Below are 16581 nucleotides of genomic sequence, written 5' to 3'. Positions count from 1 at the left end.
GCACAGGACTGCGCTTTGTCATCATTGGCAGTCTTACGGACAATGAATAGAGGCCAAGCTTTCTGCCCCATTATCGGAATCGCTAGCAGTTCAACTGGTAGGGTATTAATGGGGACAACATATTTGTGCGAATACCCCTCCAACTGACTGCTCCATTGACAATCTATAAAAATCTATTCACAGACTGAATATTTGTACAGCGTTATTAATAAACCTTACAAATACCCCCGATTCCCATGAATCAGAGAATGTGTGGAAAATTAACAGTGCAACTGAAAGTTAATGGACTTTTGCTAAAAATGTCAACTAGTCAATAACGATTCATCATGGATTGAAACTGATAAATAATGCTAATTTTTCATAGCACTTAGATGAGATTTAGCAGTTTTTCTGACAGATCTACTGTGAACTTGCACTAGAATCACCTTTAGGCTATGTGCACACGTAAGTGTTTTTTTCGCGTTTAAGGCTGTGTGCCCACGTTGCGTTTTTTTAAGCATTTCCGCAGCGTTTGTGCCGGTTCAGACGCTGCAGAAACACTTAAAAGAAGCTTCAAATTAATTTGCATTCGTTTTTGGTTTTTTGTGCCAATGCATGCGTTTTTAAACGCTCAGGAATGGCTTAGCGGCTAGAAACGCAGCATGCTCATTAATTTCCGCATTGCTGAGCGTTTTTAGCCTTCCCCAATGTTCCCAGAAAACGCGCGGAAAAAAACGCATAAAAAATGCACGTCTTTTTTGCAAAAACCGAGCAAGAAATGCGCTGAAAAAAGATGCGCGTTTTCTGGGAAGGGGATCGGTTTCCTGAGCGTTTAAAAACGCTAACGTGGGCACATAGTTTTTACCAGCAAAAACGCTTACAAGAAGCATCCCATTCATTTTAATGAATTCCGCACTTTGTGCATATTGGGTTTTTCCGTGAAAAAAACGCATTGTGATAGAAAACGCAGCATGCTCATTAATTTTGTGGAAAAATCCGCATTTCTAACTATATTCTATGAGACTGGGGATGCTCTAGAAAAAAACGCGCAAAAATTGCGCGGAAAACGCGTTTCCTGGGAAGGAGACCGGTCTTTAGTCAGGAATTTTCTGCATACGTGGGTACATAGCCTTAATATAATAGGGCTTTGCAGAAGGGGCTTGCCACCCGCTTTAGACACCGGACCCCTCTCCCCACCCCGCATCCGGGTCAGAGATTTGGGCAAATTCAGAAGTGGTGGCTTTGTTGCCATGCAGATATCAAACGCACTACATTGCTACACTTACGTAAGAGGGTTTACAAGAGACATGTAGCCGAATTACTAGATGCATACCAGTATATATTCTAGCCATGCTTTTCTACTTGTGGGAATATTGCAGATTTCACATCTACAATGGAAAGGAAATTGTGGATTTTGCTGAAGAATTGCAACAGATTTACAGCAAAATCTGCGGAGGCTCCCTGTTATAATGAAGTTCAATGTCAAATACATACTGTAATGTCAGCGCCATAGCCACTGATGTGTAACGATACACACCCCATAAAGCCATGGTGGTTAATACATGTAAATTGCCTGTGACCCGTGGGCTGGTGGAGGGTTTATTATTACCAAAGATGACTTTGTCCTTGCATGAATTTCCTAAAGTGAAAAATTGTTGTAGTCAAATAGTTCACTGTAAACATTAACAGGAGACTTACCCTCCTTACTGATGGATTCTCATAGGAGTTAGAACTGAACCTTTGTACTGAGGACGAGGCCATGATGAGGAACCTTTCAAAAGAAAAAAAAAAAAAAATGAAGACTATATCCTTGAGGCCAGAAAGACATTGTGCACAAGACAGCAGCCGCTTGCAGATGGAGATTTCCTAGAGATGCTGCTGACAGCCGGGTATCACTCGTGGATGGATGGAAGCGGCTATCGAGTGCTGCAGCTGCTTTACACCTCTGTCTAGAATAGATTGCACATCACACAGGGCTCCTGGTTGGTGTGAATGGAGCTTTATATGTGTCAGTACCATAGAAAGGAGCATAGGACCGGCCTGTCATAGTATTAACATTGGAGCTGTGAATGCAGAACACTAGTGTATCACCTGAGCCAGCGCTGCTAAATACCGTCCCTCACCACTGACAGTACACCACATCAAGAAATGAGGCGGATGACTGCATCGCTCAATACTAGAAAACTTGGATTAATGCCACTATTAAATGCTTAGTGACAAATGACAGACCGAAACTTATGTCCACACGCAGTATTGGCACAAACATATGATTATATGTGGTACCCAGCCATATTTTTTACATTTGGATTGGACCACCTAATTTGTCAACGTTCTATTCAACGTAGAAAATAAGAAATACGGTGGATCACAGTCGTAGTCACACACAAGGTTAAAGAAGTTGTCCACTACTTAGACAACTTCTCATACCCCAAGCTTAGCTCCCTTAAAATAAAAGAAAATCTATGTGTCCACACTCGCCCTCCCCGGGGCTCCTGTGCGGTTATTGTGGCACCTTTCCCTGGCACCCAATCAGCTCCTGTCGAATAGAGCAGGAAGAGGAAGTGAAAGCAGCAGCAGCCCGGACTTCCTCTTCATGTTCAATTCGTACGAAGATGGGGCCAGTGCCGCCAGCGCTGATTGAGCGTCGGCGTCTAATGTCACAACAACCGCAAGATGGCCCCAGGAACACAAATGCCGACAGGGCTGCAACGGCACCAGTACGGGAGGAGAATATAGGTTTGTTTTTTTTTATTTTGTGAAGCTAAACATTTAGATCAAGAAGGGATTGTTCAAGTAGTGGACAACCTCCTTAAAGTACGAATGCGGTTCATTGTGTCAATGTGTTTCAAGGTTTCTGAAGCTCTTCATCAGGATCAAACCACAATGATCATTGTGATCTGGCCCTGATGAAGAGGTTTGGAAACCTTGAAACATGTTGACACAAACCGCATTCATGACTACACCTTTGAACCTTGGGTAGCGCAGACTCCGAATCACCATATTCCTTATTTTCTGCATAGCATTTTATTGGAGGTCCAGTAGCAGCCTTTACATGCATTTATAGGGTTGAGGCAGTGAGAGTACCTACAATATACTTATATTTATCAGATAAGACACCATTTGTGCCTTCTGTCTCTCCAGCTTTATTACTGGATTAACTTTATAGTCAAGGTATCTATAAGAGACCTAACAAATAAATAAATCTATTCACAAAAATGCAAAAATGAATAAAGTAGGTGTAGTCAGTTAAAGGGGTTGTGCACTACGCCGACGACCCTTTCTCAAATAACACTAATACTCCATTCCGGTGTCGGCGCTGATCCAGCAGTGTTGGCACTGTCTCCAAGACAAAATGCTTACATCAGGAAGAAGCAGCGAGGGCTGCTGCGATGTTTTGCATTTGGTACTGCACATCCACCTTCTATACAAATCAATAGGAGGCGGAGGTGTAGTACCATGCCCAGCCACTACAAGTAGATGGATCAACGCGGCAAGTGAGTACTTGCAGCCGACACAAACATCTGATTGGCAGGGGTGCCAGGTGTCGGACCCTCGCCGATCAGACATTGATTACCTATACTAAGGTTAGGCCATCAATGGAAAAGTAGTGGACAACTTCTTTAATTTCAGCCAACAGTGCCCCCCCAAATAAATGAACAAAAAAAATTCATATCCTACGTCAGTAATCTAAACTACGAGAACAAACGTAACCCAGCTCCTCGTAATTAGAATATTGTCAGGTCAAGTTCACAAGAAAGTATTTTTTCATCCAACCGCTTTCCGCGAAAAAGTGGACAGCACTCAGCCCAATGTTATGCAGTTGGGAAAGTACAAATAAGTGCATGTGTTTTTTTTTTTTTTTTTTTACAGACCTAATCTGCACATGGAAAAAAAACCAGCATGCAGTGGTTTCTTCCGTGTGTTGGAAGAAATTCGCCCAGTCAAGTAGATGAATTAGCAAAAAAGAATCAGATTCCATACAGAGCCACCATATAGAATCTGATTTTTATGAATACATTACAATTCTTTACACAGGAAGCTGTATTCAGTGCGCCATTTTATACGCTTGTGACATCGCACAACACAGGCAAATCGTAAGAGAAGCCATGGATACTGACAGGTAGGAGGCGGATCTCACAAGGCTCCTGTGCGAAGACAACATATCATTGAGGTGGCTCCTGGACCAGGTCCTGGGAATCGATTCACACCATCTCTAAAAGGAAGGACCAAAAGCCGAAAACTACGGTTGGCCAAAAAAAAAAAAAAAGTTCAGTTTCTGCTTGATTTCATCTATTGAATGGTAAGTTGTAGCCAGAGATGATGCAAACAGCTGTGGAGTTAGTGAGCTAAAATTCTGATTCCAGTACAGACTCACTAATAAAAGGCTTATGTATAATAATTAGTAAGAGCAAATTTACTGAAGGAAAATGGGAATATTGGTGTTTATCACCATATACATTGTTACTGACTCCATCCAAAACCATACAAGACATGTCAGAGAGCTGGTGAATATGATCATTTGGAATGAGGAGAATTAGGGACAGAAATGCAGGGGGTGGTGTTGGGCACCAACTAAGAAATAAGTAGTACTTAGCAAGCATGGTCCCATGGACCCTTAAAGGGAATATCCAAAACAAAAAGCTGACTTTCATACTAATGTCTATTTTATACAATAATCACTTTTCTATTATACAATTGAAAATTCCCTACTGTTTACTCTCTACTCTAAATACATATACACACACACACATACATATACAGGTGCTTCTCACAAAATTAGAATATCATCAAAAAGTTATTTCATTTCTTCAATACAAAAAGTGAATCTCGTATATTATATAGAGTCATTACAGAGTGATGTATTTCACGTATTTATTTCTGCTAATGTTGATGATTATGGCTTACAGCCATTGAAAACCCAGAAGTCATTATCTCAGTAAATTAGAATACTTTATAACACCCGCTTGAAAAATGATTTTAAAATCCAAAATGTTGGCCTACTGAAATAAATATTCAGTAAATACACTCAATATTTGCTGGGGGCTCCTTTGGCATCAATGCAGCTTGGCATGGAGGCGATCAGCCTGTGACACTCCTGAGGTGTTATGGAAGCCCAGGTTGCTTGATAGCAGCCTTCAGCTTATCTGCATTGTTGGGTCTGGTGTCTCATCTTCCTCTTGACAATACCCCATAGATTCTCTAAGGGGTTAAGGTCAGACGAGTTTGCTGTCCAATCAAGCTCAATAATTGCATTGTTTTTAAACCAGGTATTGGTACTTTTGGCAGTGTGGACAGGTGCCAAGTCCTGCTGGAGACTGAAATTTCCATCTCCAAAAAGATTGTCGGCAGAGGGAAGTATGAAGTGCTCTAAAATTTCCTGCAAGACTGCTGCGCTGACTTTGGTCTTGATCCAGCAGATGACATGGCTCCCCATTGTGGAAACTTCACACTAGATCATCTCAAGCAGCTTGGATTGTGTGCGCCTCCACTCTTCCTCCAGACTCTGGGACCTTGATTTCCAAATGAAATGCAAAATCTACTTTCCTTGTGGCATGTGCAAATGACTGCCTTCTGGACATCTGTCAAGTCAGCAGTCTTCCCCATGATTGTGGAGCTACTGAAACAGACTAAGGGACCTTTTTAAATGCTCAGGAAGCCTTTGCAGGTGTTATAGCTTACTGCTAATAGAAACCCCAAATCAACATTAACAGAAAAACATTTGAAATAGATCACTCTGTCTGTAATGACTATATAACGTACGAGTTTTACTTTTTGTATTGAAGAACTGAAATAAATTAACTTAAATATTCTAATTTTGTGATAAGCACCTGTACGTGTGCGCACATGTTCAGAATGCACTCCCATCACTTTATTCACTTTAAATGCGCACTGACAGTGTGCTCTCTTACCAGCTCTAAAGAGAAGTGACAAGTCCACAAGAGAGTGTACTGTCTGTGTGACTTCATGAGGAGAGATCACAGCAAGCAAGGAAAGCATGAACTAGCCCAGCCCACAAAACAGACGACATTGATGACGCTTCAAAACAGGGTGGGGACAGTAGCTGCATCAGCAACCGCAACCCCAGGTCCCTGATAAGAGTCCCGTTTGGCTTTTACAGCATGCACTGGGGGCTTTCAAACAAAACATCATAAGAGGTAAAAAAAAAAAAAAAAAAAAAAACCCACAACATTAAGGAATTTTAAATTTAATTATATTAGAAAACTGATTAGTTTATTAAACTATATAGACATTTAGTATGAAGTTTACCTTTGGTTTCAGATGACCACTTCAAAAAAAAAGAATCTGCCAACATTATCTTACTACTGAAACCAGTAATAAGGATACCTGTTCTGTACTATCCTGAGTGCCAGTGTTGAGAATTTGTGCTTTTTAAGTCACATGCAACTTGGCCTGTTAACGAGTGACATTGTACGCGAGTGCAGCACTACGCCCTTAAGGCACTTCCAGGTTCATTTGCATGTTTGAAAGCTGAATTCATCTGCGCTGGTACAGTAGATCAAAAAAAAGAAAAATACAGGTAAAATTTCTATTATTGTTTTGAGGCATGTGCAGCTATCCTACTAGTCAGAACCAAGATAGTCCCTTAAAGGGAAGACATTACCTTTGGCATAAAGAAGCATTGTGGATCATTTGCCACTTATCCACAGTTTAACCTGTTGAGTAAAGATAGGTTCACACTTGCATCGAAGCCTCCATTAGTTCTGACCATTATATGGGGAAAAAAAAAAAAAAGACGAGTTTATTTTACTGTTACAGACCATGGCCAACTGAACGGAAAACAGAAGGGCCTCATTATTACTAAAGGGGTTTGGTGCCATTTGTGTCCATTCTAGAACATAGCTGCTCCTTTCAAGAGTTCTAGGAACAGAAAAACAGACCCCTAAATGCTAGTGTGAACCCAGCCTAACACTACACCATAATGCATGTACAGGAAGTGTGACCTAAAGCCACCGGAAAATGGGGATATTCTATGTAGCCAGAGAACAAACGATCACAACCAGGGCTGTGGAGTCGGAGTCAGAGCCCATTTTGGTGGAGTTGGTATAAAATGGAACGACTCCTAAAATATATAATAAATTGGGTACAGTAGTTCAACGCAGTTTGTGGGGAATATTTTTTTTCATAAAAATTTGGGAAAGTTATGAAATGTCCTATAAATGTCTGTCCTGATCTAAGGTCTAGACGTTTAGCTAAGATGAATCTGTGCTGTAGTTTATGTTCATGATAAGTAGTGAAGCTCCTCCTCTACAGATAAGGGGGAAAAAAATAAACACAGGGAAGGAATGCCTGCATTCATCTCAGAACTTCTGGAGTGAACAGGAAAGCAGGATTAAGGAAGGCAAGTACTTCTTAAAGCACATCTAAACTTTCAATATACTGTGCATAAAACAATAGTCCAGTATATGTTGTCTCTGTATGTCTGATGTTTTAGTTTGTTTTTCCTCTTAGCTCATGTTTGGAGAAGTTAGATGCTCTGCTGACTTACATAAACTATTCATAGAATATAAGGGTAAAAACTGTTTTCTAACATCTCAAATTCAGAAATACAGTAACAGGATCGAAGAGGTGTCTGGAATATGATTCAGCACAAACATGCTCCCTCCCTCCTCCCCTCTTCACAGACTGTGAAGAAATATGATGTGAAGCATTTAGTGAGCTGTACTCTGAGACAAGCTTGTTCAGAGTAAAGCTATCGGACAACATATTTTACAAACTTTATAATCTGTCCCATTGATTTATGCAAATATTGTTTTATTTCTATCCTAAATTATACAGTGCATGATTCCCTATTCTTGCAAGAATTACAATATACCTTTTTTTTTTTCAGGACAAAATTTTGAGAGCGAATTTACATTACAAAATGTCTAAAACATCTTATGAAGTCAGCTGTATTTGAGCATTTCACAGTGACTCAAGATAAAATTCATTGTGTGTGTCACTGTATAAGTGACCCAGATGAAAACAAATGCTGTGATGCCAAAATCAGTGCATACTCAGGCAATGGTAAAAATGCTCCTTCAAGAGCTTTCAATCTAAAAAGACATTACGCTGCCACCCAGAAGTTTACAAACCTGTGATTAAAAAAGACCACAGCAGAACCAAGAAACTAGAGACCAGGACTTCTCACTAGGCAAAGGAGGAGGAAAGAGCATCTCAAACATCAGTTACAAGATATTTTCTGACAAAGTTACTGTAACAATGACAGCAGATGTGTTTAAACAACTTATCGAGCTTGTTGTGAAGGACAGTGTACCATTATCATTATTTGCACGACCAGCTTTTACAGCTCTTAATGAAATGGCCTGCAAACTTGGTGTTTCTCTGGAAAGAGAAAGTATTAGAAAATTAGTGAATGAAGAAGCCCTTAAGCAAAAGGAAGATCTTAAAAAGACTCAAGAGATGCTTTGTGTTTCTTAAAATGGATGCCTGCACACGTCACAGAGTGAACTATTTTGCTATCAACGTTCGATATGTTTGGGACAACAAAAAAATTGTTACTAAAATCCTGGCAGTAAAAGATACTAAAGCTCATCACAGCAGCCAGTTTCTCCAGACCTTAGCGGAAAAAGTTCTGCAAGATTATGGACTCAAAAAAACAGGTTCTTGCTATTGTAACTGATAATGCTTCAAATATGGCAAATACAATTAAACTGATGAATGAGAACAATGAAAGTGAACAGCAGCTAGAAGAACATTTCACACTCAGTATGTTGGAGATGGAAGGCCACAGTCCTGTTCCCATAATGGAGGAACAGATATTACTACAGAAGAACAGCAAAATGATTCTTTACAATTAGAGGATCTTGTTGTCACTCCTCTTTCCTATTCATCACATGCGCTGCGTTGTGCACACTGCACCTGGCAATGGACATGCCAGAGCTGATTAGCAAGGTGAGGAAATTGGTTATTGCCGCCAGAACCTTTAAAATTGATTCCATCTTGAAGAGACGTGCTGGAAAAGGGGCAATTGTGGTTCAAGCCACTCAGTGAGGCAGCACCTATTTAATGATTGAGCTGAAACCCCTCCTTGTAGATATGGCAAACCCTCAGGGAACACTACATGAAGGTCAATGGACACAGGTGGCTGAATTAAAGGAATTGCTTCATTACCCATTTACAGTGACAAAAGTTACAAGCAGAGGATTTAACTCCTGGCATTTTTATAAATGAGTGGAAGAACTTGTTGTTTTGCCTGTCCCAAAGAGGAGGCTTAATTGCAGATGGCATTGCTGCTTCAATGAGAGGGAAAGACACTGCTATTGGAAAATAAAATTCTTCTGGCAGCTGTTTATGTGGACCTGAGTCATCATATATATTGCTGGATGATCAACAGCTTACTGAAGGAAAAGAAGCTCTGATTGAGGTAGCAGTTAGGATGAGTGGACTACAGAGCGGCCAAGAGCACTTGGGTCTTGACAGTGCTGCTGCTGCCGTTCCTTCATCCTCATCAGATGAGGAGTTTGATTTCGACAAATATTTGGATATGGAGCAGGCAAAGCGTTGCTGCAGGGGAAGAAAAAAAAATAAAAAATTCCAGTCCCATAGAAAGCAGATTGAACTCTTCTACTTTGAGAGCAAGTGAAACATTTTGCTGAAATATGGTCAATCGTTCATCAAAACTGACTGTGCATGAGGCAATTCCTTTATACCCGGAAATTGTTAGAGCTGTTGCCCATGTGGTTATGGCTTTGCCTCCAACCCAAGTTAGTGTAGAGAGGTTGTTCTCTGGCCTTAAAATTATTAGGTCAGATGTGAGGTCATCTATGAAGGAGGATCTGATGGAGGTGATACTATTTCTCAAAACAAATTCGTAGACTGCACAAATGTTATTCAGTATGTTTTTGTTGAAAACTTTTTTTTTTTTTCCCCACTTACTGCAGAGTATAATAATTTGTAAATATGCAAAAGTTTTTTGCTCTAAAGTTGTATTCCAATAAATATGTTATATCTAAATGGCTTGACTATTGTATCAATAATCTATAATAATAAATGCCCTAAGCAGCTTCCGGTTGTAGCAGCTTCCGGTTGTAACAACTTCCGTCCAGTTGTAACCGGTGACGTCACCACACACACGCACATGTTAACCCTCAACACACCACACCGCCTCAACATACACTCCTCTCACCTTTCACCTCCACTCACTCTTTCACTCCACATACGTTCCTTTCTCTCACTCCGTTTCTCATACTCACACCGTCATCGTCGCTGCCCCGACATCTTCCTCCGCCGCCGCGATCCTGGATCCAGACGTTCTCCAGGCCGCCGACGTGTTCTTGCGGCGACGCCATCTTGGATTTCGTGAAATCCCGCGAGATTCAAGATGGCGTCGCCGCAAGAACATGTCGCTGGCGTGGACGACTCTGGATCCAAAAAGATGGCGTCGGCGAAGTCTCGCGAGATTACGCCGACGCCATTTTGGATCCCGATGTCGTCCACGCCGGCGACATGTTCTTGCGGCGACACCATTTTGGATCAGCGAAATCCTGCGATAGTCAAGATGGCATCGCCGCAAGAACATGTCGCCGGCGAGGACGACGTCGGGATCCAAAATGGCGTCGGCGAAAACTCGCGAGATTTCGCCGACGCCATTTTGGAACCCGACGTCGTCCACGCCGGCGACATGTTCTTGCGGCGACGCTATCTTGACTATCGCGGGATTTCACGATAGTCAAGATGGCGTCGCCGCAAGAACATGTCGCCGGCGTGGACAACGTCTGGATCCAGGATGGCGCCGGCAGAAGAAGATGTCGGGGATCGTGGAGCAGCGGCGATGACGGCTTGAGTATGAGAGACGGAGTGAGAGAAGGGGTCGTATGTGGAGTGAAAGAGTGAGTTGAGATGGTGAAAGGTGAGAGGAGTGTGTGTTGAGGAGTGTGTGTGTTGAGGGTTAACATGGCAAGAGGTGTGATGCTATCGCATTCTCCCGATGCGATAGCATCGGGCCATAATCTAGTAATGAATAAAAGCCTTATATGTTACCATTTTACTACAGTAAATTTATCACTTAAACATGAGCCATGAGGGAGTCAGTGTCATGGAAATTGAGGAGTTGGAGGTTTGGCTTGCCGAGTCCACAGCACTGATCATAACACACAATGTACTTGTTTCCGGTCTGTAATTGAGGACAAAGTAAGACTGAGCCCGGCACGGCCACTCATGTCTCAATCACCGCCCCAAAGAATCATTTTCACACTGTCATAAGTATGATGTCAAATACTAATATTTCTGTAAAATGGGAAAACAAAAACCTAAAATAAACTGCTGCGGGACAATTACGAAGCACAGTTTATCATTCTAGACAGAGTACAAATATATAATTTGATTCCAGGCCTCTCGCGGAGCAGGGAATACAAATTTAAGATTCAAAACTTCCCTATGGCAAATTGATAAGAGCGAGGCAATGGAGCAGAACAGGCTAACAACACAGGCAATAAGGGAGAGAGGCTGGCACGGTGTCTGCACATGGATGACAAGTCAATTTATGTGACCAGCAAGAGAAAATTATAGACATGTGCGGCACGCTTGTCCTGACATCCGCATGTGCCAGACTTCTCAGAATAAGCCGGATATTGGCCATGCACAAAACATGGGAATCTTCAGTATTGAACATAATGAGCCAGGAAACAGACAGAACAAAAAACACATTAATGACGGGCTACAGGCGCACAGCAGGGATTACATGAGAACAGGGTTATAAAAATAAAGAAAAAGAATATATATAACGTGACAGCGCACTGGATGGGTGCAGAAATTTCTGCTGCTGCTCCATGGTTTATTATTGTCTGCAAAATGAACGTCATGTCAAAAAGCTGTGCAGCAACTAACATCATGAGGTCTGGTGGAGTTTCAGCTTTGGACCCGAGTGAGTAGGAGGAGTAAAGCCGTATAAGGGCTCTTTAACTTGTCAGTTAAAATCTGCCAGAATGGCGGAAAGCGGATCCTTGTGTAACTGACACAAACGGATGCCACCGGACTGTTATTTCGACAGATCCGTTGAATGCAGAACTTTAAAGGAACCGCAGTTCGGGAAGGAAGGAAAGAGCGAAAGAGTTTTTGTTGGCCATCCGTCAAAATCCGCCGGTAATGCAACTCAATGGGGAAAAAAACGGATCCGCCAAAAAAAATGGCAGATCCGTTTTTTTCAAAAACTGGCAGATTTTGACTGATGGTCAAAAACGGAAGTGTGAAAGAGGCCTAACATACAATTATTTTTTGCAGCAGGACGAGTTGTAATTTTTAGAGGCAAAAGGTTTCTTTACTTTCTGTGAAGGAGGGCAGGGATGGGAGGAGGTATTGGAGAAAAAAAAAAAAAAAACAATGGGGTATCCACTACTTGAAGTACTTTTCAATAAAATCCCAGGGTGAAAAAAAAATAAATAAAGAGAAAATACAACAAGCTCTTTGCTCAATTCCAGGACAGGCAATGTGTCACCCAGCAGACATCTGTTATACACAATGTACATGGGGCTAATAAGCAGTTATTCATTAGTGCGCCTGAATTGTGGTTGAATTTCACCACATTTAGTTGGTGGGAAGAGGCGTGACCTAAAAATTGCACCACAGTGCTCCTAAACTGTGCCAAAATTTGGTGCAAATTATTGCCAAAAAGTGGGCAGACCAATAGGTGGTGTGAACCTGAACAGAACTGTCAAAATGATATGATAAACTGATATTTCTGGTACATTTTAAAATAGTCTTATCTAAAGGCACATTAAGATGCGCCAATAACAAGGAAGGAGCAAAATGTTCTTTCATCAGGCAAGAATTTTTTTTTAGCCCACCTAAATATATCATAGCTCGGTAGCATATCATCCAGTGTAAACAGGAGATGTGCTGCTGAGAACATTAATATTCTATGAGCACAGAACAATCGTCTTAAGTTCTGCATTTTGGAAGAGCGGACGGTCCATCTTAAAAGGTTGTTAAACCTTGCCGATTGGCAGTGAACAGTGTCAAAATGCAGCCAAATTTTGCAGTCTCTACAATTTGCTGTTAGATTTTGTTTTCCAATGTTCTCTATTTTTGCCTGACTAGTATTTGTAATTTTACAAATACACTTTACTACTATACAATATACTACAGTGCACTATAATAGGCTTTATAATGTGTTTGACAGGGCTGTGAAATGGCTTAGTTTTTATTTTTTAGTAGTTTTTATGATTAAAATTTGGGGTACACTTCTCAATTTTTTTATTTTACATTATTTTTTAAAAGAAATAAAAACACAATTCTGGAGCATTTTCTGTGGTAGTTACAATACTGAGTAAATACTCTTGTAATTCTCTATTAGACATTCTGGGTATAATTTACAACTATGTTTTATTGTCGTTTTCATTAGAATAAAATAATCATGTTTAAAAGATGTGGAACAGACTTCAAGTAAGAAATAAAACATGGACAGTGAGACAGATTTGCAGATCATATGATATTTGGATATTATACATTAGAGGAAGTTGCAGAAGTTCTCATACATTGATTAAGCTACAGTTTTGGTTAAAGGTTTGGACACAACTTTCCATGCAATTGCTTTTCTTGTTCTTACTGGAACGAGCAAACTGTAGATTCAGACCGCAAAATCATGAAGGAACATAAAACAAGGAATCAGGAAACACGTATTAAACAAACCAGAATATGTGGTAAACCTTAGTACCTTCCTTTTATTGCCACATAAATTTCTGTGGGAATTCCGCAACTACCTGCCACGGGAAATACGCCAGAATTCCGCATGTGTAATTCCCACGTTTTAACTAGCGTTTTGCAAGCGTAATTAGCTTGCAGAATGCTAGAGTTTTCTAAGCGATCTGTAGCACCACTTGGAAAACTGATTGACAGGTTGGTCACACTCATCAAACATAGTGTTTGACGAGTGTGACCAACTTTATGCTATGAGTCTGCCTATGCAGCATCAGTAGTAAAAGATATAAAGTTAAAAATAATAAAATAAAAAAATCGTGTTATTCTCACCTTCCGGCGTCCCACGACTTCAAAAGGTCATTGTCGCAAGACTTCACTGGGAACGGAGTTGCCGGGAGCATCGCTGAGGCCTGGGAAGGAAGGTGAGAATAACACGATTTTTTATTTTAATTCTATTTTTTACAGGGATATGGCACCCAAGGCATGGATGAGAATCTCCTCTCCTCCAGACCTTGGGTACCATCCGCACATTTTCCGCTTACTTTGCGCATGGTGGGCTTAGCCACATACGGAAAGTAAGCGGAACAATGCTTTCCCATGTGTGCGGAATTCCCGCAATCCACAAAAAATGAGCATGCTACGCATTTTTCCGTGGAAAAATACGCATTAGCACAGCATGTGCAGATTCCCATTAAATACAATGGCTTGCTTACTTTATGCATTTTTGCAGCATTTTCGCAGGAATTCCGGACGTGTGCACACAGCCTAAAACTCTTCCTAAACCATCCATTTTAATTGGGGAGAGGGTGGGCAAATTTCGAAGGCCATGCCACGTAACAGCACTCCATCCCTCTCCGTCTTGGTTAAAGGAAATCTGTCACCAGTTTTTTGGCCTATCACCTAAAAATATCATTTAATAGATTGTGAGGTATACATTCCCCAACTACTTGTGAAACCCCCTGACTCCCCCATAAAAACCTTTTATATTGCTATATTAAATTTTGGCTTGGAGCAGAGCAGTTGTGGATTAGGGCTCAGCACTGTATGGAGCTGTGCACCAAAACTGCCTGGGCGAAACTTTCTGAAGATCGGAGATTCCTCAAATGGACTCTTGATGAGGCATAAATAAAGCTATTACAGTTGACTACCTGATGCAGCTGCTTGAGAGAAAGTCAAAAGGATTTTAAAGCTGTTATAAGACTAATAGGAGGGTACCTTGAAGTTAAGGTTTAACAGTCCGGTTTGTCTTGCACGTGTCCGTACTCCTTGTCTGCTCCTTTGTGGCTTTGCTGCCTTTAGTCTGAATCCATAATATGCACATTGCAATAAGAACAAGGGAAACCACTGCATGTGCAGGTGTTGCCAGTGCTGTACGTGGACTCTAAACCTATAATCCCTTGAGGCTTTATAGGCCTTTAGCAGCATAAGCCTAGTGTACAAATATTACTCCATTTGGAAATAACACACAGTGTTTAGCTGCTGGATTTCAGTGATGGGATTCAATCAGGTAAAAATAGTCCCCGGAATGCGGAATTTCATCTAGTCCGGTTGCCAGGCAACCATCACACATACACACAACAGTCATTTCCATGAATCAAAGAATCAATAGCACAAAAAAGCATCGAGCTGGAAAAAGGCCATGATTTCATTTCCTCCCTTTTAAAGCATTGTCGGCTGTGGTCACACACAGGACGAGGAATATTCATATAAGAGCATACTACAGCCACATATACAAGACGCATGTTGTATGTATTACAGAATGGGAGAGGGGAATTTCATTGCCATTGGTTATTTATTATAACCAAGGCGGCAAATAGAAAAACAATGTAAGTAACGCCGCCTGCTGGACCTGCCAACCAGAGCCTCCCGCTGCATTACTGGCTGAGGTGTCCATGCTGATCGGAAAGGAGCTATCTTCCCTCAACACAATCCACAGTTAAAGGAATCGTAGAGCATCCAAATTATCTTTTTTATCCAAGTTTTAAAAAAAAAAAAAAAAAAAACCAGCAAGACTGTCACACAAGCAGTGGTATTAGGATGCAGATTTGTACACCCTCCTACATCCCTACAAGTTCCCTTAAGAGATTTAGAAAATAAGCAGGCACCGCTCAAAATGAATAATAATTAAAGAACGGTGCAACTAATTGTGTTCAAGAAAGTGCAAACCAAAAAGAGAAAAGATAGCGCAAATAAATAGTGCGCACACACCATAGAATTAGAAGTGAAAAGGCTTTATTAGGAGTAAATAGTGCCAAAAAACAAAACATTTAAAAAAAAACATGTAGACATGAAAATACTCACAATGTGAGCACAAATAAACAGGCTTAATGGGGCAAATAACCCCTGACTAATCAAATACAACTCCAATGTATGTAAACATTAGGTGGCATGCACAGAGTGAATGTGTTAAGGCAGTGGTCCCCAACCTTTTTTGCACCAGGGACCGGTTTCAAGCAAGACCATTCTTCCATGGCCCGGCAGGGCGGGGATGGAGGTGTGGCAGGGGCGGGGCTTTGGTCATAAGGGGGCGGGGCTATGGACACGGTTGTAGTGTAGCAGTGCATACTTATAATTAAATAACATTTATAATGTGACTCAACTCACCATAGGTTTTGAATAAGTGCTCCATCACCCCCTTCTCCCCATCATTGCCTTCACCCCATCACTCCCTTCTCCCCATCATTGCCTTCACCCCATCACTCCCCTCTCCCCATCATTGCCTTCACCCCATCACTCCCTTCACCCCATCACTCCCTTCACCCCATCACTCCCTTCACCCCATCACTCCCTTCACCCCATCACTCCCTTCACCCCATCACTCCCTTCACCCCATCACTCCCTTCACCCCATCACTGCCATCTCTCCATCACTCCCTTCTCCCCATCACTCCCTTCTCCCCATCACTCCCTTCTCCCCATCACTCCCTTCTCCCCATCACTCCCTTCA

The 16581-nt window shown here is 41.4% G+C and overlaps 1 protein-coding gene across 5 annotated transcripts in view; it reads right to left on the bottom strand.

The window, feature by feature from the left end:
- Positions 1–16581, bottom strand: part of MTM1 (myotubularin 1) — a 121323-nt gene that overhangs the window by 80869 nt on the left and 23873 nt on the right. For 3 of the 5 annotated variants that reach the window (XM_073543603.1, XM_073543602.1, XM_073543605.1), the window contains exon 2: positions 1678–1750. In XM_073543603.1, coding sequence (XP_073399704.1) covers positions 1678–1740 — 63 coding nt within the window. In that variant the 5' untranslated portion in view covers positions 1741–1750. Of the gene's footprint in view, positions 1–1677; positions 1751–13965; positions 14046–16581 lie in introns of all 5 variants that reach the window. The other 2 variants (XM_073543600.1, XM_073543601.1) reach the window with 1 other exon arrangement.

Source organism: Dendrobates tinctorius, unplaced genomic scaffold (genome assembly GCF_039654945.1).
Source record: "Dendrobates tinctorius isolate UK_male_01 unplaced genomic scaffold, ASM3965494v1 ptg000133l, whole genome shotgun sequence".
Classification (NCBI taxonomy): domain Eukaryota; kingdom Metazoa; phylum Chordata; class Amphibia; order Anura; family Dendrobatidae; genus Dendrobates; species Dendrobates tinctorius.
This window is presented reverse-complemented; position numbering and strand designations above follow the sequence as displayed.